This window comes from Gossypium arboreum, chromosome 4 (genome assembly GCF_025698485.1).
Source record: "Gossypium arboreum isolate Shixiya-1 chromosome 4, ASM2569848v2, whole genome shotgun sequence".
Taxonomy (NCBI): domain Eukaryota; kingdom Viridiplantae; phylum Streptophyta; class Magnoliopsida; order Malvales; family Malvaceae; genus Gossypium; species Gossypium arboreum.
Window position 1 is genome coordinate 116764814 of NC_069073.1, and position 27356 is coordinate 116792169.

The 27356-nt window shown below is 32.4% G+C and overlaps 4 protein-coding genes across 7 annotated transcripts; 3 read left to right on the forward strand and 1 right to left on the reverse strand.

Annotated features, from left to right (window-relative positions):
• Nucleotides 1-710: 710 nt before the first annotated feature.
• LOC108470678 (light-mediated development protein DET1) lies at nucleotides 711-5885 on the forward strand. Of its 2 annotated transcripts, XM_017772084.2 has the most exons (11): nucleotides 711-1776; nucleotides 1867-2297; nucleotides 2732-2960; nucleotides 3339-3485; nucleotides 3685-3753; nucleotides 3918-3974; nucleotides 4385-4465; nucleotides 4547-4711; nucleotides 4915-5010; nucleotides 5210-5309; nucleotides 5472-5885. In XM_017772084.2, exons 1-11 carry the CDS (start codon nucleotides 1705-1707, stop codon nucleotides 5612-5614), a joined length of 1590 nt encoding a protein of 529 aa, XP_017627573.1. In that variant the 5' UTR covers nucleotides 711-1704; the 3' UTR covers nucleotides 5615-5885. The 2 variants fall into 2 exon arrangements, with proteins under 2 accessions (XP_017627573.1, XP_017627574.1); XM_017772085.2 differs by lacking the exon at nucleotides 3918-3974.
• Nucleotides 5886-7015: 1130 nt separating this feature from the next.
• LOC108473875 (sphingoid long-chain bases kinase 1) lies at nucleotides 7016-15616 on the forward strand. 2 transcript variants are annotated; one of them, XM_053026541.1, is made up of 9 exons: nucleotides 7016-7193; nucleotides 7316-8037; nucleotides 8136-8507; nucleotides 9716-9809; nucleotides 9902-9939; nucleotides 11286-11432; nucleotides 12915-13014; nucleotides 13986-14920; nucleotides 15148-15616. In XM_053026541.1, the coding sequence occupies exons 2-9, from the start codon at nucleotides 7555-7557 to the stop codon at nucleotides 15295-15297; spliced, it is 2319 nt and encodes a 772-aa protein (XP_052882501.1). In that variant the 5' UTR covers nucleotides 7016-7193; nucleotides 7316-7554; the 3' UTR covers nucleotides 15298-15616. The 2 variants fall into 2 exon arrangements, with proteins under 2 accessions (XP_052882501.1, XP_017631162.1); XM_017775673.2 differs by having other exon boundaries at nucleotides 7328-8037.
• A 1104-nt stretch (nucleotides 15617-16720) lies between these two features.
• LOC108471750 (uncharacterized) lies at nucleotides 16721-21221 on the forward strand. The gene is made up of 5 exons (XM_053026810.1): nucleotides 16721-16810; nucleotides 17838-18040; nucleotides 18856-19047; nucleotides 19617-19708; nucleotides 20977-21221. Exons 1-5 carry the CDS (start codon nucleotides 16721-16723, stop codon nucleotides 21219-21221), a joined length of 822 nt encoding a protein of 273 aa, XP_052882770.1.
• A 1447-nt stretch (nucleotides 21222-22668) lies between these two features.
• LOC108474258 (3-isopropylmalate dehydratase small subunit 1) lies at nucleotides 22669-25767 on the reverse strand. Of its 2 annotated transcripts, XM_017776206.2 has the most exons (3): nucleotides 25623-25767; nucleotides 23734-24627; nucleotides 22669-23010 (listed from the first exon to the last, which is right to left on the reverse strand). In XM_017776206.2, exon 2 carries the CDS (start codon nucleotides 24518-24520, stop codon nucleotides 23741-23743), a length of 780 nt encoding a protein of 259 aa, XP_017631695.1. In that variant the 5' UTR covers nucleotides 24521-24627; nucleotides 25623-25767; the 3' UTR covers nucleotides 22669-23010; nucleotides 23734-23740. The 2 variants fall into 2 exon arrangements, with proteins under 2 accessions (XP_017631695.1, XP_052882502.1); XM_053026542.1 differs by lacking the exon at nucleotides 25623-25767 and having other exon boundaries at nucleotides 23734-24644.
• Nucleotides 25768-27356: the final 1589 nt, after the last annotated feature.

A 27356-nucleotide genomic window follows, 5' to 3' on the forward strand; every position in this document is an offset into this window, starting at 1 on the left:
TGAGAGGGTTTGGGTAAAAATATAGGCTCGAAAAATGAATTTTGAAAAAAAAAGGTCCATTTAAAAAACGAGTCAGGCTTCTGGGAAGACTTTTTTTCCTGGACCCGACCCAGTTGGCCTGAATTCACAAAAGGATAAAAAAACTACTATTTTTTGTTGTTTTAATGTTATTTTCTTATTGTTTTCTCCATATGTTGCTACCATTTCACTATTATATTGCTACTATTTTGTTGTTATTGTTTGAATATTGTATAACACTTGTTTTATTGTTAATTTTGTTATTATTTTAGAGTTATTTGCTTGTTAAGTTGCATCTATCTTAATTTATTTTAAGATATTTTGATGAATTCTAAATAAAAAAGATATTAAAGGATTTGACACAATCAGTTACCTATAAAAATATTTTATTTTATTTTTTGAAAAATTTCATTTAAAAAGTGATTTTGAATCCGCATTTGAGAATCAAAGAAAAAAATTTGAGTATTGTGTTCTAGTGCTTTTTACAATAATTCCATTAATTTTTAAAATGAATTGAAAACTTTAAATATGATTTTAATGACAATTAATCAAAAGCATTTTCCATATAGTTTGGCATGACAAGTCTATTTCATATCAATTTGATTGCTTATAGAAATGTCTTCTTATTTTTGCATTTAATCAAATTTTGGCAAGATAGTTTGACATCTTAATTTAATATTTAATCAAATTTTGGCAGGATAGTTTGGCATGGCAATCTCCTACACAAAATTTATATAAATCCTATCTTATGCAATGCAAAATAATCATCAATAAAACTATATATCTTAAAGGGAATCAAATATATACATAATGAGGGAGAAATCATGGGTGTTGATATTCTGTTTGGTTTTGGCAGTTAAAGTATACGTTTTGTTTTACTACTTGCGTCAACAATGGATCCTCCTCTGAAGACTGCATTCAACATTGTCTGGTGTCGGAAGCACTAGTGGAGACTATCGAGGACACTCACCACACTAGCAACTCAACGTTTTGTACACTTAGATGTGCTGCCATCATGTGTTCAAGGCTAATCAGCCAAGGGAAGCCTGATAATTTTTCCTTTTTTTTTTATATTAATATTTGATAGTTATGCATATGAATTCAACGATTTATGTTGTGTTTATTAGTTATAAGGGAAATGACAGGTTATGTCAATACTTGCATAAAGAGATGCGTCGTGATAATAAAAAATTCATATAAAAAACTGTTCATTTTACTAATAATTATTCATTAATTTATTTTAATATAAAATATTTACATTCACCTAAATTATAAAATCTAATTAATAATAAAATTTTAAATTCAAATATTAAAAAAAGGAAAAAGTATAAATATCTCATCTGTTTTTTTGAGCGAAACAAATTTCTCATCAGTTGTTTCCATTCCATCTTTAAAAGTCTGCATCTCAAAGTGGCTCACTGTCCCACACTGCCACTCAACGCTCTCTCAGCCTCTCAACACTTCCCCACCTTCCAATTGCCTACGTCGACGCTCTTTCTCCTCCAACTCCCCAATCTCTACCATTTATTTTATTTCTTACTTTATTATACTTGTCGATAAGAACCAAAAAGGAAACTAGAAAAAAGATAAAAAAATTCCGTATCTATTTCAATATCCTTCAACGACTCAACATTCCCTAATTTTTTTTTTTGTACTTGTTTGGTTTTTTTAATTTAGTTAAAGGTGATGTTCAAAACCAACAATGTCACTTCCCGAATTTTCGAGCGTCAAATTCGAACCCCTGCGCCTGGAACCAGTGTATGGTCATTTCCCCAACCTTTATTTCTATATTTTGATGTTTATATTTTTATTGCCCACCACCTGTTTGATGATTTGTCTCAATTGCAGGTTCACTCTGCTAGGAGATTTTACGAGAATTTAGTTCCTAGTTTTACGATATATGATGTGGAATGTCCGGACCATTCGTTTTTTAAATTCACGGATGATGGTCAGTACTTTGTGTGTTTCAGTAGGAACCGTCAGGATTTGATTGTGTATAGGCCGACATGGCTTTCGTTTTCGTGTAAAGGAGAAGATTGTGATAATAACCAGGAACTCCCTCCCCAAGCTAAGAGGTTTGAGAGTTTCTTCACACAGTTATATGTTAAACCACTTGCTTCCTGCAACGAGCTTATATGTAAAGACTTCTTTCTCTACATGGAGAGTAATCAATTCGGAATCTTCGCTACTTCGACCGCACAAATTCAAGATGCTCGTGGCACGGATGGTGCAATCCTTGGGGTCCCATCGTTTGAAAAAATCACTATTCACCTCTTCAGGTTTGTACTCTGCACTGTTCTTTGCCAATTTCAAGATGAACATTGCATTTGTTATAGAATCCTTACTATAGATGGGTTGAGGGGATTTTGACCTGCATGGGAGAAGTCTGTAACGTGTCATCTGCATCAAACAAGAGCCATGCCAGGTTTATGGAGTGGGAGAACCTTTACCCACTAAGGAAACCTCAGCATTTGCGCTTACACCCAGGCCCAATACTGGAACTGTTGAGGGTATCCGGCACTTCACAGACTTCTGCTCAAGTAGCCAAAATCCACTCAACAAGATGGTAATTTAAGCAGTACTGATGGGCTATTTGTTAGAATTTCCCCAAAAGGATTTTGAATTATTCTTTTAGGAAATTTACTAGTAGAAATAGTTTATTTGTTAATGCTATGGAGTTCTATTCTTGATTTTGAGTTTGTAATTCAATCAGGTTGGAAGATGGGTTTAAGCTAGATGAGAAGGTATTTCACAATGATTGTGTCAATCTTACCCATAATATGGGTGCCTTCTTGTATGATGATTTGCTGGCAGTTGTGTCGCTTCGTTATCAAACAATACACATTCTTCAAATCAGGGACTCCGGGAACCTTGTTGATGTGCGAGCTATCGGCGCATACTGTCGTGAAGATGACGAGCTTTTTATAAATTCCAGTTCTCAGGCAATAAATTTTTTTTCTTTTATGTTCTCTATCTGAGTTTTATTATGTTTGGCAAGTATTGCATAGGTTAGCTTAGGCATCATTGATTCCACTTCAACTGTTCTTACTTTCTTACTGGTAAATTGAAGTTATTGGGTTTTTTCACTCATTGGTTTCCTACTAGTCTGAAAACTTTTCAATTTAGGGATACTTTTGTGTATGTAAATGTTTTGGGCGCAAAAGGCTTTCTCCATACCATGTATCTCTGGACTCTGCCCATAGTGTTCATTGTTTTAGTTGCTAAACCTGAGAGGCTACATCAAGGTGGAGTTTCTGAGCTAACTATCTAACTATTGATGATAAAGTTTCTCAACTTCTAACAAAAGTTAACTGCATCAGTTGGCGGGTAATCGCGGAGATCTTGTAGATAATGGTACAAATCATGACCAGCCTAATTCAAACAATTCTTTTTTGAGTGGTATCAAACAACGCTTACTTTCATTCATCTTCCGAGAAATATGGAGTGAAGAAACAGATCAAACCCAGGTTAGCTTTCTGCACTTGCAAAGTAACTTTTATTTTGTTTTGCTCATGTTTAATTATATTCTTTTGAAGTTACTTTTGTTTTCACATCACTTTATATTATCAGTATTCTAAGAATCTTTAGGAAGAGTTTCAGAAATAGTTTTATCTCTTGAATTTCAGAGATTTAATTGTAATGTTTTTTTTTTTTTTGCTATATCAGAGGGTCCAATGCTTAAAGAAGAAGTTTTATTTCCATTTCCAGGACTATGTTGATTTGGTGATCTTGAAGGTAGAATTTTAATTTATTTTATCTTCTACACACTTGTGCTGCTGTTTCCCACAAGTCAAATGAAATTATTTGTCTATTCCGTTTTTAAGTCCTTTGATATAGGATGATTAAAGTCTTATTTAGTTGACGGAAATGTAACAAATTTATGCACAACTCTTGGAAAGGTACAATTCTTGGACCGGCATCATCTGCTTATCAAGTTTGGTAGTGTTGATGTAGGGGTAAGATTTTGTTGCTTTTGCTTGTACATATGTTACTTGAATTTCGTTGTGAGTGTAGGAAACCGGTATGTGTTTGTAATGGGTCTGTCCAATTTTTTCCAGGACTTTCATGTATTTGGAGTCTTTGAAGGATCATATCCCTGTACCCATGTCTGGATATGTGTTTTGTCAAACACGAAAACTTCAAGAGAAATGAAGAGTCAGAGCAACATGTGCCTTAGACAATAGTAATAATAGGGCCTAAAATATTTAAGGAAATATATTGTAGTCTCTTGATGAAAGAATTTCAAAATTCATATTTCTTTATCATAAAGCCCTCAATAGCCCTTTATGGATTGTTATTCTGGCTGTGCTTTATATAGAAATATTTGATTGAAATACATTATGATTTGTTGACTTGAAAATTTCAGGCATCACGCAACACTGACCAACTTCCAGCTTTCTTTGCTGTATATAATATGGAGACAACTGAAATTGTTGCATTCTATCAGGTATTATTTCATTATTGTTTTGTTTGTTTTGTCTTCTTTGTTGAATTCTCGAACATTGACATGATATATTACTTCATTCAGAATGCAGCAGATGAACTTTACCTTCTCTTTGAGCGGTTCTGTGACCACTTCCACGCAACATCAATAAATTCAATGTATATGAATTTCATATCTTCTCACTCAAATAATATTCATGCTCTTGAACAACTAAAGAGCATGAAGAATAAAGCCACCAGTATCTCACAGGTGTTAATTTCTCTATCTGAATTTGTTACTAGTCTACCCTTTTACAGTTTTCTTGTATATTTTATGGAATTCCCTTTGGATATTTTTCCTTGCCAGGATTCTGCCAGGCATGATAATTCGTTGCTGGATACCATTTCCAGCATAGTATTTTAAGTCTTCATCTTCAATTTTGTATGCCTAATTGCCTGATGACTCTTCTGCAGTTTGTAAAGAAGATGCTGTCCTCGTTGCCTTTAAATTGTCAATCAATGAGTCCTTCTCCCTACTTTGATCAGTCTCTCTTCCGATTTGATGAAAAGGTTTGATTCATTGGCTGCTAGTATATTCCCATGCTTTCTACCTCGTTGTTTAAGTCCATAATTTCTTTATGTCATTGCGGGCATTTGAGGGGCCATAGTTTCTCTTTCTTCAATGTATGCCTTCCCTCTTCTTATTGTTTATCTGCCCCTTCAAACGTGGTTGATCAGCGCCTCACCATTTTCTGGCATGTTCTTGCAGCTAATCTCTGCAACTGACCGGCCCAGACAATCGACAGATCATCCCATCAGGTTCAATTCTAGGAGGCAAGGAGACATTCTCAAATTTAAGATCAAGACAGGTAATGCTTTTTCTTCGTGTTATCCCAATTACTTAAACTCGTGGTTTTTCCGCCCAACCTTTTTTTGTCATATATAGCTTAATCAAAATTTTCTTTCCATTTATATGTCCCGTAGTTGAATAGTATGAAAAAGTAGTAATGGTCTAAACCTTTTCGGTTTAGGCCCTGAATTTGGCAGCGCGGATGGCCGGAGCAAAAAGTATTCGCATTTCCTCTTCCATCCTGTTTGGCCATTGGCTCTCTCCTTCATCCAGCCATCTTTGTTCTTGCCACCGTCAGCGGTGAATATTCACTTCCGGCGATAAGATTTTAGTAAGTATTTGCTTTGGTAGCCACTATCTTCTCCTCCCTTTTTGAAATGCCCTGAGCTAGTCTTGTAGTTTGATAAATATTATTTTGTATATTTGATACTTAGGTAGTTGATAGTTCATGACTTAATGGGTAAATTATAGATGATTGTAACCCTACCCAAACTGTAAAAATCTATGCAGCTTTTCTTCTTATAGTTGAACTTGACCTAGTAATTTTAGACTCGAAAAAATAATTAAAATATAACATAAACTACGATTCAAATGATATCACCAGCGTGGTATAAGTAGTACATGCAACATGTCAAAATTTAGGCGAGTGTTGAATGTATGAATTCTTTTTGGTTCTATTATGCGCTGAATGATATTTTAGAGAAAACAAGAATTGGTTAGCACATTGGTTTAAAAAAGAGGTTGAATCGGTTGACTCGTAAATTAATACGAACAGTTGGATCAATATTTTTTATTTTTATAATTTTTTAATCAAATCAAATCTATCGATCAAACTAATTGGATTGAGACTTGGTGGTTTGATTAGTCCGATTACAAAGATTGACAAAAGGTTAAAATTGAAAATTTTTATTTATTATGTAAAAGTCATTTCACTTTTTGAAGTTTTTTATAAAATAATATCCTAAGGAATATGTATTATTTTGTTAATTTTATTTGTAAAGGCTAAAATTTTGGTTATGTAAAGGCACCACACATCCTTAAATTATGACTTTTATTCTAAATTTATCCTTCAAAATGTTCTAAATCCTAATTGCATCTTAAACTATTAATTAGGTTTTTGTCAAATTTTATATAGTTAAATTTAAAATAAAAAACTAAACAAATAGAATGTAGTTATATAACTTTCTTTAAAAAAATTATACAACTTCTATAAAAATTCAAAAATCTCAAAATTAATATTTTTAAAATATCTATTTTTGTAATATTTATTTTAAATTTTATCACGTCATTTAATAATTAAATTAATAATTTTATTAAAAATTGATATAATGGATATAATTTCGATAATTTAAAGGATATAATTAAAACAGTTTGAACTTTATGGATTATCAATATATATTTAAAACTTACGTGCTAAACATTATCTATTATTCTCCATAATTTTTTAAAAGTTTACCTACGTATATATAAATTTGCAAAACAAAATGTATTTCGTGAATGTGTGGGACATTTAAACTTTTTTAATAAATTTAATAAATAATAATTAAAATATATAATTATCTAAAACAATTGCTTTTTTGATAGTTATTTTCTATTATAGATAAATTTCTTTTTGAAAATATTATAGATGGTATGTAATTTTTTATTATATCAAAAAGAAAAAAAGTCAGTAGCATTATCATTTTTTTTTATCGAAAAGACTTATTATTTTGAGTAATAAATTAATAAATTTAAAATTTATTTTATTTTACAATTGATATAAAAATATCAAAAAGAAAAAAAAAACGGTGATTGGATTGAAAAAAGGTTGCCTGAGAAGGAATCACCATAACCTTCGATCAACGATTCCGGTTATCTCAACGAACATTCCGGCAGCCGCCATAGTCGCCGGCTCCGTCCTTTGGTGAGTTTCATTTTCCCTAGAACACCGTTTTCCGTTTGTTTTAAACCTTTTCAAGACTCCAAATTATTCACATTTCGATTAATGGCAATATTTGAAATCAATAAACAATTGAAATTCTGAAGCTGATCTACCAGATTAATCGTACGAGTCGAACTGTAGGGAGGCCTCTGATCGCAATTCAATCTCGGATTATCATAATCTCCGAGTTTTCTCCACAGCTGGTGTGAGATCTTAAATATATTAAGAATATAAGAAAAAGGAGCGAGTTTTTTTTTTTTTTTTGTATGTCGCCATCTATTTATTTCTCCGTGGTTGTGAATTTTGTTGGTGACAATTACGGAGCTAAAGCGCGTGAACGAACATGCCGAAAAGTGGGAGTCTATCGAGGAGTTGTAACAGTCCGTCAGTGAGAGTGTCTTCATCTCCGTCGCAGTCGCCGTCTCCGCTGTCCCAGCAGTCGCTGAGGCGGCTGAGCTTGTGCTCGCAGATAGCATCTCACTCTTCTCCAATTGTGTTCCCAGAGAAACGTACTAAGAAGCTGAAGGCTTCCTCCCGACGTGGTGAAGCTCCTGTCACGGATGATCAGCCAGATAAATCCAAGCGCGACGAGCACCGGATTGATATTGGAGAAGGAGATGAAAAATCTGATTTGCTTGGCTATGTGGTTTACTCAGGAAAGGTCATTTTGGACAAGAGAAAGAATGTCCCCACTACTGCTAATCCCGACGATGTAGAGCAGAATTCTGCCACCGATATTGCCAACCAAGACGCCGTTGTTGCTAAACTCACTAGCAAGGCCCTGGTCTGGGGTTCTCATGTCTTGCTTCTTGATGATGTGGTCTCGGTAATCATTTAACCGCTGAATAGACCATTTGCCGTAAATATTTATATTTGGATTTTGTGAGTTTGCTATCAGTCTATTTAGATTCTTTATCTTGACAGGTATCCTACAATGTTGGTGTTAGACATTTCATTGTGCATTCTTATCCTCTAAAAAAGGGTTCTTATGGCCTTTCTTGTTTTATTAAACCAAAGAGGAGTCGGAAGGATTTTTATTTCGAGGCTTCTAGTGTAGAAGAGGCAGTTCAATGGGTTGCTGGGTTTGCAGATCAGCAGTGTTCCATCAATTGTTTGCCTCAGCCTTTAGTTTCTTCAAGGAAGCAAGGTTCTTCTGAACTTTTTCCTATAGATACCCCGCCTGAACTCTTGTTCAGGTGCAAGAATCCACCTAAAATGCTTGTTATATTGAATCCAAGGTCAGGCCATGGTCGTTCTAGTAAAGTTTTCCATGGCATTGCAGAGCCAATATTGAAGGTATGTTGTGTATCTTTTATCTTAGCAGTTCATATGGATTTTACTTTAGTTCTGACAGTTCCACATTATTTATGGATTTAATACATCGGAATATGTTGTCAGTAATCACAATTTCTGTTCTTATTTTGGATTTCTCTTCCTTACCATATCAACCCCTCAAATGAATAAGTACGTACTACATTTTCACTTAGGTGAACCCACATTGATTGTTTCTCTGTATCTGATGGTTGTGTGTTTTTAGCTATTATTTCCTGCTTTCAGATCCAAAGCTGCCAGCCTGAACTTCCCTTTGTTTGCATCTAGATCATCTTGGCCTTGCTTCAATTCATCCTTTCAGAAATATTTGAGCTCTTCCCCATAATTGCTTCAAGCAATGAGCCTTCTCTGATTTGACTTTTTGTGCTTTACGTTTATGGGAAAAGTGTTGTCAGGGTAAAATGAATTTTCAGAAATGAAGAGGGGTTAGGATTCTTTGCAACAACTGTAGAAGCCTAGACCGTTGAACATTTTTGCTTAGATTGCCTTCAAAGTGAAACAAAAATGGTAAAGTTCATGGCAAAACTATTTATCAGTAAAAGAAGAGATCCTTATATTATCAAACCTTATATTATGTTTTGTGGGGAGGGTTGCTTTTATTTCAGTGGGGTTTGGACCCTAATTACAGCATGTATCATTGATAGATTACAAAATTTTTAGGATTTCCAAGTTTGTAAGAGTGCTACATTGGATGTAAATAGGTCTGTGTAAAACATGAATAATAGGGTTCTTCTTTTGTTCCTTGCTGGATGTCTTGAATCCTATTGCATACTTAGCATTGCATGTGGCTGTAGTTGTAAACTCTTGTCTTCCTAAGGTGTCAGCTTATTCTAAGATGCATGTTCGACACTCATAAATTCTGAGGATTTCCCGTATGAGGATAGATGTTATTGGAGTAAAATAGAGGAAGGGATTATGGGTCATGTTCTCAATAGTTTATAATCTACTGATTTGTTTACTATTAGATGATCAAACATTGATTATTTTTAGGATAATGATATTTTGTTTTGTTGTGCGCTTTATTTTTCTCATTTTCGTAACTTCTATCTTCTTTCCTTTATTATAAAGTCTCTGCTTTCTTTTCTTGTGTTATTCAAGTTATTGTCAAGGAGAGGCTAGTGTCGGGTTCGGACTTGTTTTGAGTTTCAAATTTTATATGCAAATCGTGACAGCTTGCAGGGTTTGAGTTGGAGGTAGTCAAAACAACATCTGCTGGCCATGCTAAAAAGTTGGCATCTACTGTTGATATCAGCACATGCCCCGATGGTAGTACTACTTGAATACTTAGTTACTTATTCTAGCTTTTGACAATTTTTATCCTTGTCCATGAATATGAATCTAAATAATTCTCCTTTCAGGAATTATATGCGTTGGTGGTGATGGTATTATCAATGAGGTTAGGGATTTCAAATTTAGTTAAGTTCTCATTTTTTGTATTTATTAGTTTTCTTGGGTATGTGTTTTAATTTTCTAGCCTTTCGGTACTGTCTGTATTGTTGAGCTACATTGACAAGTAAAATTATGCAGAAACTTTTTTAAGGCAACTGGTATTCTGTTGTTTCATTGTGTGATTCCTCCTGGAGACCTCTAATAACATTGCTTCAATAATAAGATTGGGATACAATTTTAGAGAAGGAATAGTAACTATTTTTTTTAAAATACATTGGATTTCTATTTACTCATTATGCAAGTGTATTCTTCCAGCTTACTTTTTAATGGTATTAAAGATATTGGGGTGCAAAATCAACTTTGAACTTTATCCAACTTAATCTTGTAAAAGAAGGATACTACAGTACATGCTATGCATCTCTCGGAATGGTTACTTATTGCAACATAAATCATCTTTGGTTTACAAATTATATTCTTAATCAGAAGGTCTTGGCTGATATAAACACTTGTCCTCTGAATGTAGAGAGGACTGATTTGCAAGTGAGGCTGTATCTGTATCAAATGCAGTTTTGCCTGATCCCGAACATGGTACATAGCTTCCTATTTTGAGCTTTCATCAGCCAAAAATTGGAAATCATTTTTCTCTTAAAAGGATACAACTTTTGAAGTTGTTAGATAGAAATCCTGACCCTGGAAATAGATAATAGCTGTATAGGATTCTTTTATGGTGGTTAGGATTAGGCAAAGTTGAATTATGTGTTACATTATCCTCGGCTATTTTATTGCTGTGGCCCATGCCATTTTTCACGATCCCCTTGTTTTTCCCCCTTTTTCTTGCACGCCTTAAAAATAGTAAATCTTCTATAACGCAAGTCTACTAAATTTTAATTCATCCTATGAAGTTTAATTTTTAGCTTGATCAGTGCTTTATGATAATGCTCTTGCTAGCCCCTTATATATCATTGAATAAGAAATATTTCCCTTGCTCATGTTCTTCATCTGTAATTGCAAGAAATCACCTAGAAACCTTGTTCCAAATTATATCACATGCTTGGTAGTTCTTTTTCTGCCCTTCGCTGAAGTTTTGTTTGTACAGAATATCTGATTTTAAGTTTCTTTGTTATAATGCAATTGCTTAAACCATCAGATTTTTCGATCTTCAGTGTTTGGGACTTCTCTGTAGTTTGTTTGAGGATTTTATGGTGTAGGTATTTTATGATACTGAACAGGGGCTAGATTGCTTTGTTGGAAGCACTGTAATATGACATAAAGGTTCCTTGTCCTTTGGATTTGAATGCCTGTTATTTCTGTTTTTACTGTTAAGTATTTACTTCATCTTGGTAAATTTGTTAGGTTCTAAATGGTCTGCTTAGTAGAGAAAACCAAAAGGAAGGAATTTCTATACCCATTGGAATTATACCAGCAGGTTCTGACAATTCACTGGTTTGGACTGTTCTTGGAGTTAGAGATCCAGTCTCTGCTGCAATTTCTATTGTGAAGGTAATGCTAAAAAAACATGAAATATTCCTTGCTTCTGGTTATTCTGTTACCTCTTTATAGATTGATGCCTATCTTCTTGTTGAAACCTTTTTGATTCATGGGTCAGAAATTGGTTAACAATTCTTTGCTAATCCTAATTATGTTGCTTTGAAGATCATTGGAATCTATATTTCTGATTATATAATAAAGCTAACTAAAATAACTAAAAATTATATGATAGTAGAAAATGCATTTTTAGCGCTGAAGTGTGGTAGGAACACTGTCCTTATAACCAATTCTGCCCGCTCCAGTGATATCCGGTCTTAATTAAAGCTACAGTGGCATCTGTTTTCCTTGGATTCAACAGCCGGTAATCTTTGTAATTTTGCACCTGAACTACAGAGATCAAGCAACCTGTCTTTGATTCCGCCAGCTTGTTATTTAAGTTACTAATTTATTTTATGTAGTATAAGACTAATTATTTAAAATGACCTGACACAAGAGGGAAAGCGTCAAACAATTAGAACTTGAAAAGTAGTAGGATTCTTGTATGTTTAGCCGAGTTACCAACCCTATTTATAGGTTTACAATATTTGATTTCTTGGCTTGTAAGGTTGTTTACAACGAACAACTTGTATGTTGGTTTACTAACAACCAACCTATTTCTGAGTTTACTAACACAAAGGCATACCTCAACCTAAGTAAATTTATATGTTGGTTTTTGTAATGGATACCATCTATTGATTAGTATTAGATTATGTGTCAATATACTTAATTTGAATTGTTTCTAACAATGACTCACATAATTCAAATTAATTAGCTGGATGAACTGAAAGGTAAATGTACATAAGGACTGGATCAAATTACTCCTACTATTAAATGGATCAATTTAGTCCCTGTACTATTAAATTCAATGGAGTTAACATTTGCTGTTTGAAACATTTAATATTTTGTGAAAGCTTTTTATGGTTGTGTAAATGAAATCTTTTGTTTGGAGTTTAAATGCAAATGAGAAAAATAATTTCCATGTTATTTTTTAAACAGTTAAGGTTAACTCTATTACAGGTTGGTCCTTTTTGTTTCTTTTTAATAATACAGGGATTAGATTGATCCATTTAGTAGTAGAGAGACTAATTTGATCCGGTCTCTATAATAGAGGGCCTTGGCGGGTACTTTCACCTGAATTGAAATGGTATACATAGTTGTCTGTATCTTTTGGATTTGAGCTGCCATACAGGACAATATTTACAGCAGCCTGGTGAAATAAATTTTTTGAATCATTCTCCTTATAAGTGTAAATAAGCTAACCTTGCATGCATTTATCATTCTCCTCTTAGTATAAATGTCTCCATGCTGTTGACTCTATTAGTGCAAACATGGTCTTTTTGTAGTAACCATCATAATAAGAAGAATGTTGGTAATACCATATTTTTCCTGTTATAGATGCATTAACTTTAAACTGGGCATTTTGGTGCCAATAATTGAGGTTCTTGTTGGTTTCAGGGAGGTCTTACTGCTACAGATGTTTTTGCTGTTGAGTGGGTTCAGACTGGTCTTATTCACTTTGGGATGACATGCACCTATTATGGTTTTGCCAGTGATGGTATGGATTTGCGAGAGGAATGATTAACCTGGTTAACACAATAGAAGTTGGTTGATTTTTATATTCAGTCATCTGTTCTCACAATTATCTTTGTTTTTCTGGTTTGTTTGAATATGGCCCCGTCATATGCTTTAATGCTTCCAAACTAACATACCTTGCTAATTGCTGACATGCCTCAGTTCTGACTGGGAGTTGCACTTATGACATGATAGTCCTTTTTGAATGATTTGAGCATTCAGCCCAGTTCCTAACATATGTTGCGCACATGTAATTGATCACCAATTTTGGCTTTTAGAGATGACCGGTTTTCCTTGTCATTTTTTCCGCATTTCCCTGCATTAGAGAGAAGTTGTCTCCTGTTCCCATCTGTTTCTGTTGTCCCATCACAATAAGTTTGTTGCTATAGTTCAAATCATATGTCAGACTTGCTCTTTGACCATCTTTAACTGTCTGCAGCTGTTGTTTCATTCTTTTAGTTTTAAGTTGCCTATTTAAGCTTTATGCACCATGTAAACCTTTAATCTCTAGTCCTGAACTAACATGGTTTCATTCTTATGAACTTATGTCAGATATTTCGTATACTCTGAATTATCATCTGTTTGGCATTGATCTTCAGAATATAGTACAATTATAATCAGATGATGCATGCTTCTTACTGTAACTGACAATAGTTAAATACCAATTCAATGACTGAGTTCAAGGATGGTGAATTAGGGTCCCATTTGCCTGTTTTTGTTGCTAGTTTTGTGTGCTTTTCCATTTCTTTGTTTCGGTTAAATCAGATTTAAAGAAGACAGATACATTAACATGAACAAATTCAACGCAAATTAGATTTAAAGAAGGCATTCATGGTTTTCTGTGTATAGAATGAGTGAACATAAAGCTTGTAAATAAAAATTTTTTCCAAATCTTTTATTGTCTTTATCATGGGAGTTATAATTGTGTTCTCTTTTTTTTTTCATTTGTTGCAGTGTTGGAACTTTCTGAGAAATATCAGAAACGATTTGGCCCTCTACGGTACTTTGTTGCCGGTTTCCAAAAATTTCTGTGTTTGCCAAAGTACAACTACGAAGTTCAGTACCTTCCAGTAGCAAAAGAGAATCAAGGTGGTAAAAACTCTGCCAATCGGGAAGTAGTTGACATGTCAGACCTGTATACAGACATTATGAGGAGGTCAAACACAGATGGCATTCCCAGAGCCTCTAGTTTATCTAGTATTGATTCAATAATGACTCCTAGCCGAATATCTGGGGGTGAGATGGACACATTTGGTACCACCCACGCCAGCACCGAACCATCTGAATATGTCCGAGGCCTTGATCCCAAGACTAAACGACAATCATCTGGGAGAAGCAATTTGACAGCTGAGCCAGAAGTTATTCATCCCCAATTACCACACTCGACTCTAAACTGGCCAAGGACCAGAACAAAATCAAGGATAGATAAAGGATGGAGTGGATTGACGGCAGCACATGATCCTTCCCGATGTTCTTGGGGTAATGCAGCAATAAATGACAGAGAGGATATATCTTCAACATTGTCTGATCCAGGTCCAATTTGGGATGCTGAACCAAAATGGGACACTGAGGCTAATTGGGATGTCGAAAATCCAATAGAGTTACCTGGGCCATCAGATGATGTTGAATCCGGAATAAATAAGGAAGTTGTCCCTAGATTCAAAGATAAATGGATTGTAACTAAGGGGCCATTTCTTGGCATCCTTGTGTGCAACCATGCATGCAGAACTGTGCAGAGTTCCCAGGTAGTGGCTCCAAGAGCTGAACACGATGACAACACCATGGATATGCTCTTAGTTCATGGGAGTGGGCGACTGAGGCTGATGAGATTTTTCTTGCTGCTACAGATAGGCAAGCACCTTTCACTGCCATATGTTGAGTATGTTAAGGTATACACATTAATTTTCCTGCAGTCCATAAACAATCCCGAATTTCAAATATAGCATATTAGTTGTTGCCGGTTTGAGCATGTGTTTTGCAGTTAGAGCTATGTTTCCTTATTATCTTCATTTTATTTCCGGAAACATAATGAATGTTTTCTGTCGGAACATCATTAAATACCGGGTCCTATACTATGCATAAATGTTATCTAACTGTAACTTCTATCGAGATGTAGGTGAAATCGGTTAAGATCAAGGCCAGAAAACACACACATAACGGTTGTGGCATCGATGGCGAGCTTTTTCCCCTCAAGGGACAAGTAGTTTCGTCTTTGCTTCCAGAACAGTGCAGACTAATTGGTCGCTTCCCAGGCCATCACATATGACAGCCAAAAGAGGGTTTTTGTTTTTTTTTTCGATATTCTTTTGGTCTATCATATCTCGGATGCAAATGCTCTCTTCCAAAACAACTATATCTTTTGATATATATTATTTTTCATGTTAACCCCCCTTCATTTGTGTCATTACAAACAATGAGGGTAGCTGTAAATTCTTTTTGATAAGAATACATACTCATGTATTGCTTTTTTGTCCCCTCGTACTCTTTTTTTCTTTTGTTTGTTTCTCTGTATTCTACCTGTAAATGAACAGAACTTTCGATGGATAGTTTGATTTTTTATTTATTTATATTGAACACGAACAAAATATGTCCAATTCATTTATGTTAAGTTCATTTATGAATCATTTTAAAATTCCTTTATTTTATTATTCAAGTTCATAATATGCTATCATTGTTTGCGTTTACGTTCATTAGAAGTTCATTTACATAAACAAAATGTAAATTAAGTGAACTGAGATTTTACCCAATTTTAAAATTTTAATAAATATGATTCAATAAACTGAATACGAGCATAAATTTGTTGTAGTCCCTTTGAATGAAAAATAAAAATAGGCTTAGCAATCTACGTGTATTGAATCACGTTGGTCCATTTATTGTCATAATTGTAATTAAAGTTTATATTATATTTTAATTATTTCATCCTTAAGAAGATATTGAAAACTTAGTCTTTTGACTTTAATTTACTATAATTTGATCATTGCATATTAGGAAGGTAATCTAATTGGGTAATAATACTAAATCTTATCATTAAATCAATTTAGAAATCATTAATTCAATAATTTATATATTAAAAAAACAAAAATCAACTATTCAAATTCATATATTTTACCAACGAATAAACTAAGTGTTTACTTCTCAATATTGGTAAAATACAATAATATAACTTTAAAATTAAAATTAAAATTTTAAAAAATCTTTTAAATTTTAATAAAGTATAGAGAAATTCAGGTTTGAGTCCTATCTGTAGAACCAAAACAGTCCAAAAAAAATATTAAATGAGTGATAAATGCATGGAAACTCGAATGAATTAATGAAAAATAAAAAAGAAATTGGTAGAACTATAAAAAGCAAAAAAAACGAGATACTGAAATCAATGTTGATTTGTTGGCATTTGCCAAATGTGGCCAAAACAACATTATTACTTCACAAACCCCAATTAAACTTTCATTCAATTTCAACCCCCCTTTTTTTATTTTCAACTTATTTACTTCAAAAAAGTATAAAAAAAAAAAAAAGTCGATGGCACTGTTCTTCAACTTGTTCATCACTAACATTGAATTTTGATTTTTTTTTCCTTTAAAATCAAGTCAAATTTTCTCAGTATAATTATTTTCTTACTTAAATTTGAGACAAAAAAATTTTGATTTTTATTAAAGTGGGAACAGTGGTGGGGTTAGTGTCATCTGAAAATGTCATCTCCATGGGATTTCACAGTGCCTAATGTTCCAACCCATTCCAATCTTCAATGCTTTCTTCAATGCATCACACCCATTGTTAAGGTAGAATCTTTCTTCTTCTTCTTCTTTTTTTAATTTAATTTTTATATTAAGTTTAGCCATTCTTGATTTTCCTTTCCTTTTTTTTTCATCCAATTTAATGTTTTATAGTTTAGATAATTTATTTGTATGTGTTGTATGTCATGTTCTTTTTTCTTCTAATTGTTTATATATAAATATAACCCAATAAATCTTTTAAAAAAGATAATCTGCGTGTTATACGTGTCGTGTTAAATCGTTCTATGTATGTCGTGTTGTATTTATTATTTTATTTTATCCAAAATTATTGGATCTAGTTTTGCAGGCCAATCAATTAGATATTAATTTTCATGGTTTTTTTTATTTTCTTTCTGGGTCGATCGATTAGATATTATTTTTCTTTACTTTTTATGTTAATTTTTATAAAATTTTGGTTTAGTTCCAATATATTAAATTATTTTATTTTTGAGAAATTCTTTTTATCGAACAAATGAAATTTTGGACTTACATAAACCCCTTTTCTTTGAAGTGAGAAGTTGATTTTGAGCTTATTTGGGTATAAAAATTGAAATATTTATTTAAATAAAAATAGTAAAATTAAGGATTTTTCTGTAATTCGTAAATATATTTTAGTAGGAAAAGTCAAGAAATTCACCATTTAAATTATTATTTTTATTAAAATATGCTTTAAAACTTTGTATTTTAGAATTTTTTAAAGGAATTTAATGTTTTTACTATTTCAATTTTAAAATACAAATTTAATTGATGACATTGTTAAAACTCTTCTATTAAATTTAGGTTTATTACGACGTCATTGTTTGTTGTATAACTATTAAATAAGTGAGTCTTTTTTCGAAATTTTAAAACGTCACACCAACTTCAGTACTTTTAGAGAAAAATTTCTAACAAAATAATAGTTTAAGTACCAAAATAGACAAAATAAAATGTTGAAGTTCCAAAGTAAAAAAAAGAAAAAGAAAGAAGAAGTGTAATTCAAGTGCTAAATTGTGAATTAATCCATTTAATTGTATTTTCTTTACTTAATTTACAGAAATGTAATAAAAGTAGCAAAGAGGAAGCTGAGAAGGAAGGGTTCAAATTGAGTGAGGTTTGGGAGTCATATAGTGAGTGGAGTGCGTACGGCGTTGCTGTTCCCATCCTGCTCAACAATGGTGATCGTGTCGTTCAATACTATTCGCCGACCTTATCTGCTTTGCAGCTATACACCTCCACCCTAATCGACGATAAATTGTGGTAGTCGCTCTTCTCCTTTTTCAATTTGGGTATTTTGTTTCAGGGAGTAAAGATAGAATTATAAAATTTTGGAAGGGCTAAGGTTAAAAGACTTAAATTGAACTATTTTACTTTTTTGGAGGGGTTAAAAGGAATTTTCCCATTAGAGTTTTGAAAAATGATATCTTAATAAACAAGCTTTATTCACAATTTTACTCTTCAACTAGACTTTGGTATCTAATTTTTTTAGTTTTACTTTTATATTTAAATTGTTAATTTTATCCCATTTTATCTCTAAAAGTATTATTGATAAAAAAATTTAGATACTAAAATAAAAATATATATAATTCTCGGACCAAATCATAAATTAAACTAAACATGAGCTTTGGTTTGGTATAATTATACATATGAAACTTTAATTTTGATTTAATCATATACATTTAAAAAATAAATACATCAATTTATTTTTTATATGGATTAATATAATCATACGTGTATGCAATATATATACACAAAATGATGTTAATAATTGTGTTAATAATTTATGAGAATTGGATCAAATCAAAATTTCATATACAAAATTGCACATTAGACTAAAATTTATGTATAATTTTGTTATTTATCCGTATTTTAATCTAGATAAATTAGCCAATATATTTATATAATATTTTAAATTATTTTAATAGTCAAAAACTATTTATTTTTTATTAATCAATTTATCTATTGATTTACTCGATTTTTTTTTTAAATTTTAAAACAAACTAATCAAATGCTTATTATTACTAATAACTTTTGAGATCAAAATGTAAAACTTGCTCGTTTTATAATGTTATAAGGGGAAAAGACAAGAATGACAAGACATCAAGCAATGACAATAGGTCATGTTTGGGTTCCAATGTGGCTAAGAATGATGATAATTCATGTAATATTCAAACAACAGCAGATCGATGTGGCTATTTGTACTGTCAATATGACGAGACTACAACCCCTTATGATCGAGTTCCATTCACGGAAAAGGTATCAGAGCTGTAATTTTTTTTCTTGTTTTTAGGACATTAAAAAAAGTCATCAATTGAACTATTGGTGGAGCAGTAAATGACTTGATATTAACTCTTAAATTGAGATTAATATTGAATTCAATCACTTCAATGATGTTTAAAGAATCAAGTCTAATATATGTGAGTTTATGTTTTAACAGATCAAGGAGCTAGGCAAACATTATCCGGGCTTAATCAATCTCCACTGCATGAATCTTTCACCGTATAGTTGGATAGCAGTAGCTTGGTACCATCTTTTTTTATTGTATCTTGATTGAGATTAAATTTGTTCATATGTTGGATCAGGACAAATCACAACTCGATTTTGAAAATTCCAAGCTTGAGGATGAATTTAACTTAAAAGCTTACTTCACGATTCATATCTTAGTAGAGTATTAAAAGTACATCTTTTTAATAATTAATATAATTAAATTTAAATTAAATATATATTTTTATTATTTAAATCAAAATTCTCTAAATTAATGGAGAAGCTTATGGTTAGGGGTTTCATTTACCAGTGGTAAAATGGTAATTGTCTGTTAATATTTGATTATTTATAGGTATCCAGTATATCAAATTCCAACAGCAATAAATGTGAAAGAACTGTCAGCTTGTTTCGTTACATACCATCCTTTATTTTCTTTGCCTCAAGGTATTTTCTCCTTTACTACTTGTATATAATATTGTTATTTGATTATTTTTTATTGAGACTTTAAAATATATATATTTTTTGAGATCTAAATTTAATGTTGGTAAAATAACTCGAACTCATTGTGTATATAATATTAGATGTCTTGGCTATTTTAGGTAAAAGTATTATGGGGACTCTTGTATTAAGAGTCATATTACATTTTGATCACTCTACTAAAAAAATGAACAAATTAGTCCATATGCATTAAGTCAAATAGCAAATTAGTCATTTTTGTTAAAGTTTTCATCCATTTGTATTGTTAAAAATTTGGCATGGTTGATGGAATAACTACACAGTGTCACGTAGCATGAAAGGGCCAATATTTAACAGTAAAAATGGATGAAAATTTTAACATAAGGACAATTTTGCTCTTTGATCTAACGTAAGGCTAATTTATTCATTTTTTTTAGTAGAATGGGTAAAATATAATTTGACTCCTAGTATAGGAGCATCAATGGTACTTTTACTCACTCGATTAGTAAGGCTGGGTCCTAGGTCATTAAGTATCTAGATTTTGAGTCTCATTATATGTGAATTTTTCCTGATATTTATTATGCTTTGTGTTAGTTTCATTCTAATTATAATTACTCAAACATACATTATTTAAATTTGAAATGAAAGTGATATATTTTTAAAAAATGTGAAATAATTTATCTTACTAATATTTTACAGTTTAATTCAACAAAGGTTGTGAAAATTCATTTACTTTTATTTCCTTTATTTATTTTTCTTTATAATTATTTATCTAAATATAATGCTAATTAATAGATTTTTAAAAATTGGAATTTAAGTTTTGAGGCAATGCAATTAGAGAATGGAGATTTCTTTTATCTTAGGATTAGATTAGACATACCCACGAATTGAGTGATTATTTACTTCAATAGACTTAATTCGAGCTTGATTAAAGGTTTTTTACTCGGAATAATTCGATTTGAATCGAATAATAATTTTATAATTTAAATTTAATTATAAAAAATATAAATTTTAATATATTTTAAACATTTTATTTATAAGCCAACGTCAAAATTAACCTATTTGTTAGGTCGGGTCAATTTTAAAACCGAATTTAAATTTCTTTTGAAATCAGATAATGACTTGACTGATGAACAAATATAACTCAAGGTTTTTAGTTTAAATTCAAGCTTGAATTCGATTCTGTCTATCTAACAGTATAACAAAATCTTTATCATTGGTGTATGAGAAATTTGAGTGTGGTGTTTGGCTGGCAGCTTCAGAAAATATGAAGTTAGAGGTGGAGAAAGTTGAAGGCAAAAAATCTAAGGAAGAAGAAATGTGTCTCCCTCCCTTTGCAATGGTTTCTTACAAGATGTTCGGAACACTGTGGACAAATCCGAAAACAACCGATTCCGACATCGCTCTCCGCCATCGAACTGCCGCATGTTGCTGGTTGAAACAACTTAACTTCCACCACCATGACTTCAACTTCTTCATGTCTCGTCAGTACCAAAACTAATAGTTTTTTCTTTTCTTTTTTTTTAAAGTAGATATATATAGGAATATGAGTATTAAGCATAATTCTCCTAAGTAAAAACTTAATTCTATGTTAGAAAATATGGATTTGAGGATTTGAATTTAGATTTTATTTATTATGTAAAAATGAAATGCTTATGTTATAGATAAATTAGTTGAAGTTCAATATAATATATATTAGAAAATATAAAAATATGAATTTGTTAAATTTAAAAATATTTTAAGAAATCAAATTCATTAGTAAATAGTTTATTACTTAATTTATAATATTTTTGAAATCCAAATTCTAAAATCTCAATTCTCAATCGCTAACTAAAAGAATTAAACATACTCATATTATTATCAAATCTGAGTAATGTGCAATTGAATACATAAATTTGTGAGTAATTTTTGTGTACTCAATCAAGTGAACCCTGTTGATAACATAGATAGCTGTATGGACTGCTTCAGCCTATGAGCAATTCCCTTTTAGTTCAATATTTACCCGAGTCATCTCCTGAATGGTTCTGTTTCTCCATTCTACCATTCTACCACTCCATTCTGCTGGGGAGTCTTGGCAGCTGAGAATTTATGAGCAATGTCTTCCTCATCACAAAACTCTGTAAACTTTTGATGTTCAAACTCACTCCTAATCCTAACAATAGCTCCAATGGTTTTCCCTTTCCCAATCATAAAGCCTTTTGCAGAGTTTCTTAAATTCATTAAAGGTGTCTAATTTCTCTTTCAAAAATCTTACCCAGATGTAGCGGGAGAAGTCATCAACACATACCAACATGTACCTATTACCTCCAATGCTCGCAGTTTGCAGTAGTCCAAAGAGGTTTATGCAAAGAAGCTGAAGTGGAGCTGTGGTTTGAATCTGTGCCAACAGTTTATGGGACTCTCTATGCTACTTCCCTTTAAGGCAATCTCCACATACTTTAGATATTGTTCCAAATAGCTTTGCCAGGCCTCGAACTGCACCAAAGTGTACCAACCTTTGCAGTCCTTAATAGTGAATGTGGCCCAACTTCTCATGCCACAATTCTAGTTCAGACAATTTTGCTTTGTTGCACCTGGATTGTAGTAGGACTTTATAGAAGTTGTTAAATATCTTGACACCTTCAGTTTATTATCAATACAAAAGGGAGTTTATACAAAAAAAAAATTGATAAAATTAAATGTTCCAATTTATTATCAAAACAAGTTCTTCGGCAGGTCAAGGGATAAGGCGAGGAGCTTCATCCCATGCAAATTCTTTTGACTCTCCTAACTCTTTAAAATATTTAGGAATCAAATTGAGTTTTGACAGCAAGTTCAAAATTCATTTTACATAATTTGGCTCTCACCAAGCTTATACTATAACTATATTATCTTAAAAGTACCAAATTTGAGTTTCCAAACAGATTCTACAGAAAAAAAGCATAAATGAAAATAATGCTACAATGCCATTTAAAAACAGCAGGTAATATGATGCTGTATTATTCAATATCAACCATTACATTACTTCCTACAAGCCAAAAGTGCCTTCATGTAGAACTTCAACAACAGTTTATAGTAACAAAGAGCAACGACATTTATATATTTTGCCAGATAAAAACTAGGGTAACCCTCAAAAAAGGTAAATAAGATAAATATAATTGTATGAAAAAGACCGGCTAATATTTTTCAACAGAAATAGAACAATACAAGGGAAAAAAAAAGGTGAGCATTGATCCGATGTGCCTAAACTATTAGGAGCTTACAAACTAGAGAGACATTTACGAGAACCAAGTGCTCCTCCTATAACGCCCCTACAAATCAAGAGTAAACAAATTAATACCACTGTGCGGTATGGAAATTGCCAATGATATACGGAAGCATATGGAAACTGTTTCTTTACCTTTTTTTAATAAATTCAAAGATCTGAAGAAGAAAAGATCAGATTCTTCTAAGTTATTTTAGATGAAGTAACAATTTTAAAGAAAGCAAACAGCCAGGCATCCATAGCAACAGGTGACAAGTGGAATAATATAAGTTGGAAATTTGAGCATTTTGCATTTTCTGTTCCTTATCTTCACTTTATATACCTTTGCATGCAAAATAATTTACTAAAGACAGGGTCTAGTAGCCAGAATATAAACCTACACTATTGAAATTTTATAGTAACATTTTCTTACTGTATAATCTTTTTAATTATCAGATATTATCCAGTGCAATAAAAACTACTTGCTTGAGATAAATATAAGACTCGGGTTAAATCAAATGACAAAGCATTAGAAGCAGAAACTTCAAGCATCATGCTTGTCAAAAGTATGTTTAATAGAGCACAATTTAGTCATCAACATGAAAATAGAATATATAAGCTTTTCATTTCTAGGAAAGGGTAAAAATAAAAACAAAAGCCTCATCCAATGACATAACTGAGAGTCCAAGACATGAACAATCAAGTTATATAGCTTGTTCCTGTCTTTTGCATTCACATCATCCAATACCCCAACGAACAAAATGGCACATACAAGAAATCAAAGATGTACCTGTATTTTACTTTGACTGAGATGGAATCATCCCTGTTTTCCTTGCATATGCAAAGATCCCTCCAGCCTCAATGACTGGCCCAGCATCTCCAATGGGCTTTAGTTTATACTCTTTTCCGGTGGTATGATTGATCAAACGGCTCTCACCCAACTCAATTGTCACCACATCCCCAGTCCTACACTCCTCACATATTCTCACTTCTGATTCTAGTGGATAAACTTCCCCAGTTGCTACAGAATTCCTGAAAAATATTCTTGCATACGATTCAGCCACAACTGCCTTTGCCCCTGCAGCTCCAAGTGCAACAGGTGCATGCTCACGCGAGGACCCACAGCCAAAGTTAGCACCACCTATCACGATGGAGTATTTGGTCTTAGTCTCATTTGGTTCAATAAAACGTGTAGCATATGATGAAGGGAGGCCAATAAGAGCATATGAGCCCAATTTCTCATACTCATCTGGGTTTGAAGGAACCAACGTAAGGTATTCAGCGGGAATTATTTGGTCTGTGTCAATATTATCACCAACAACGTAACAAAGGCCATGAAAGGTTGTAGTTGAGGTGTCAGAAGGAATGGAAGAGGGGGTGGAGGTGGCATGTGGCGCAATGGTGATCGCATGTGCGCCATGTGGGGTGAAGCTAGAATTTAGGGGTTTGACAGTCAAAGACGAGAAGGTGGGAACTTTGATGGAATGAGGGGAGAGAGAAGGTCCGGAGACTCTGGTTTTTGATGCTGAAGAGGTGAAGGTGGATGAGTATGAAACATGAGACAGAGAGACAGCCATTATTAGATTAATACGTCTAATACAAAGGCAGCAATATGTTGGAATTTTGGCCTAGTGTTATGCTTGATGCCAACTTCAACTTTCACCAGGTAACGGAAAGCAATATTCTGCGAAGTAGAGCTTTCTATTAGGCAAGGATTTTATGAAAGAAACTATTAGTATAATTAGACAGTAAATTCAAAAATAAATTCCATATACCATTGTATACATAATAATACATGCATAGAAATTTATAAACACTCATTAAAATTTAAATGACAGCCGATATATACATATATATTAAAAACAAATGCTTTCCACATGTGAAACAATAAACAAACAGAATACTCTATTGAGATTATAAAACACAATTGATTAGTATTTCTTTTCTTTTCCCGCAAAAAGTAAACCTAGAGCGTCATTCACATAAAGCACCTTATCTGACAATAAATCAGTTTGGTTTTTTTCCAATCCCTTCTCCCTGCCGAGAAGATAGGAAAGAAATTTCAACCCCATACTTCAGTTGAATAGTTCAGTGTCAAATTCATATTTGTAACGTTGGTTCAGTTCGATGATATCAAGAAATTGATCTAATTTAACCCCCCTCTCCGCCCCCCCCCCAACACACAAAAGTTCATGGAGCTTTAAACATATTTTGAAAAATTCACTTACCATGTGATTCTCAATATCATTATTTTATTCTATACCCTATACCCTATCAAGATCCAAGTCAAGAAATGATTCAATTAGAGGCACGAAATTTGATTCAATCCCATCAAAAAATTGTAACCCAGTCAAAGTTCATCAGTATCAAAAGGTAAAGAAAAGGGCAAGGGAAAAAAGGAAAAAAAAAGAGGTAACAGCAAAACAGGAAATGGGGGGAAATGTTAAATTGGGAATTAGGAAAATTGTCTATAAAACCCAGATTCAATAAATTCTATACTGTTCGAAAACCCTAAGTCCATGTTATATCCGGCCAATTCCAATGTAAAGCTACCACAATTTTAAAGATAAAAACGTAGTAATAAGCGAGATTTCAACGAGATTATACCACCATAAAGAAGCATGGGAAAGAAATAGAGAAAAGAGAGGGAGGAAGAAGAGTAAAGGAAAGGAAATATACCTCTGATAGGGGGGAAATGTGAGCAGCAGTGAGGTCAGTCAATGGCGGCTCTAAAATGCTTCCAAGTGCATTGCTGAAAATGTAAGGATACATGTGTTTATAAATGAATTTTAAAAAGTTTCCTTTGAATTTGCTTCGTCTCTTAACGTAAATCACTGGCTCTCTGATAGTGGGACCGGTTATTCGGGCACAAATATAATTAAAAAAGAGTAAATTACACCCAAGGTTACCGACTATTAGTAAGTTTACGTTTTAATCTCTCAACTATAAAATGTTACAAAATGGTTACGTAATCATTCAAAAGTTTTCATTTAAGTCATTGAGCCATTAAAAAAAGGGTAAAGTATCATTCAAAAGTTTTCATTTAAGTCATTGGGCCATTAAAAAAAGGGTAAAGTTTTTATGGGTAAAGTACAGAAATAGTAACTAAACTATTGCCCGCGTTCTATTTTGGTCACTGAACTTTTAATTTTTTCTATTTAGTTACTAAACTATTCAAAATCAAATTTTTTAGTCACTGAACGTTAAGAGTCGTTTAAAATTTGATGGAAGTACTGACATGGGTTTTTTATTGGCTTAATAATAAATTTAACCCTCTAATAATTACACATTCTATCAATTTGATCCTAAATATAAAAAAATCAATAAATTTAACCCTTAATGTTTACAAAATTTGTCATTTTATCCTCTAAAATGATTTATTCCCCTTATTGTCCAATCAGATCAAGCCACAACAATCAATCAAATGTCCAGTCAGCCACGGTAGCATCCAACTCAATTTGAGACATCGCAGCTCATATGACCTCCATCAATGATCTCACCTCCAATTTCTCCACTTATTTTCATCTCATCAAAATAAAAGACAACACCTTCCTCTTTAGTATAATTTAATTTGAATTTTTAATCAAATTTGTAGTTATTTTAAGATTTCCTTCATTGATCAACCCTACCAAATTTACTATTTTAAGAAAATGTGAATTTAATTAAAATTTAAAAGAAATTAATATAATTTGCTCATTTTTATCAAAAACATCAATTTAATTTTTGATAATTGCATCATACTTTATAAGGAAGAAATAAAGTAAATTAATGTCGGTAGTTAGGTACTGATGTGTGTGCGTATATATTTATATAATATTGTGGGTTTGTTTAAGGGTAAATTACACCAACAGTTACTCAACTTTGGGGTAGCTGACAAAACAGTCACTTAAGTTTCATTTCAGTCACTCAACTTTAAAAAAATAACAAAACAGTCCTTTTAACCATTTTTCGTTATAGATGTAACGGAAAAATGACATGGCATTTAACGGTGGTAAGCTGTAATTTTAACAGTCCTTTTTAACCCTAAACAGCCCTGGGCAGTAGAAGAAAAAGAGAAAAAGAAGAATAAGAGAAGAAACAGAGAAGAAAAATAAGAGGAGGAGAAGAAGAATTAAGAGAAAATGGAAGGAGATGAGACTAGTGCTCAATTTAGTTTTTACTGGAGCCATCCTGCATGTATCATGCATGATTATTCCTAATAAATAATAATTGCTGGTTACTAATGTTTTCTGTCTTCACAAGGTGCAACGTAACTCAATCTTTGATTCATGTTTGTTTTGAAAGAGTAAATGAAAGGAATATGAGAAAAAAAATGAAGGGATACATAAAAATGGAATTAATTTTCTTTACTAGATTTGATAATTTTTATTAGTTTCTTATCAACTTTACATAGGCATTCAAACAAGAAATGAA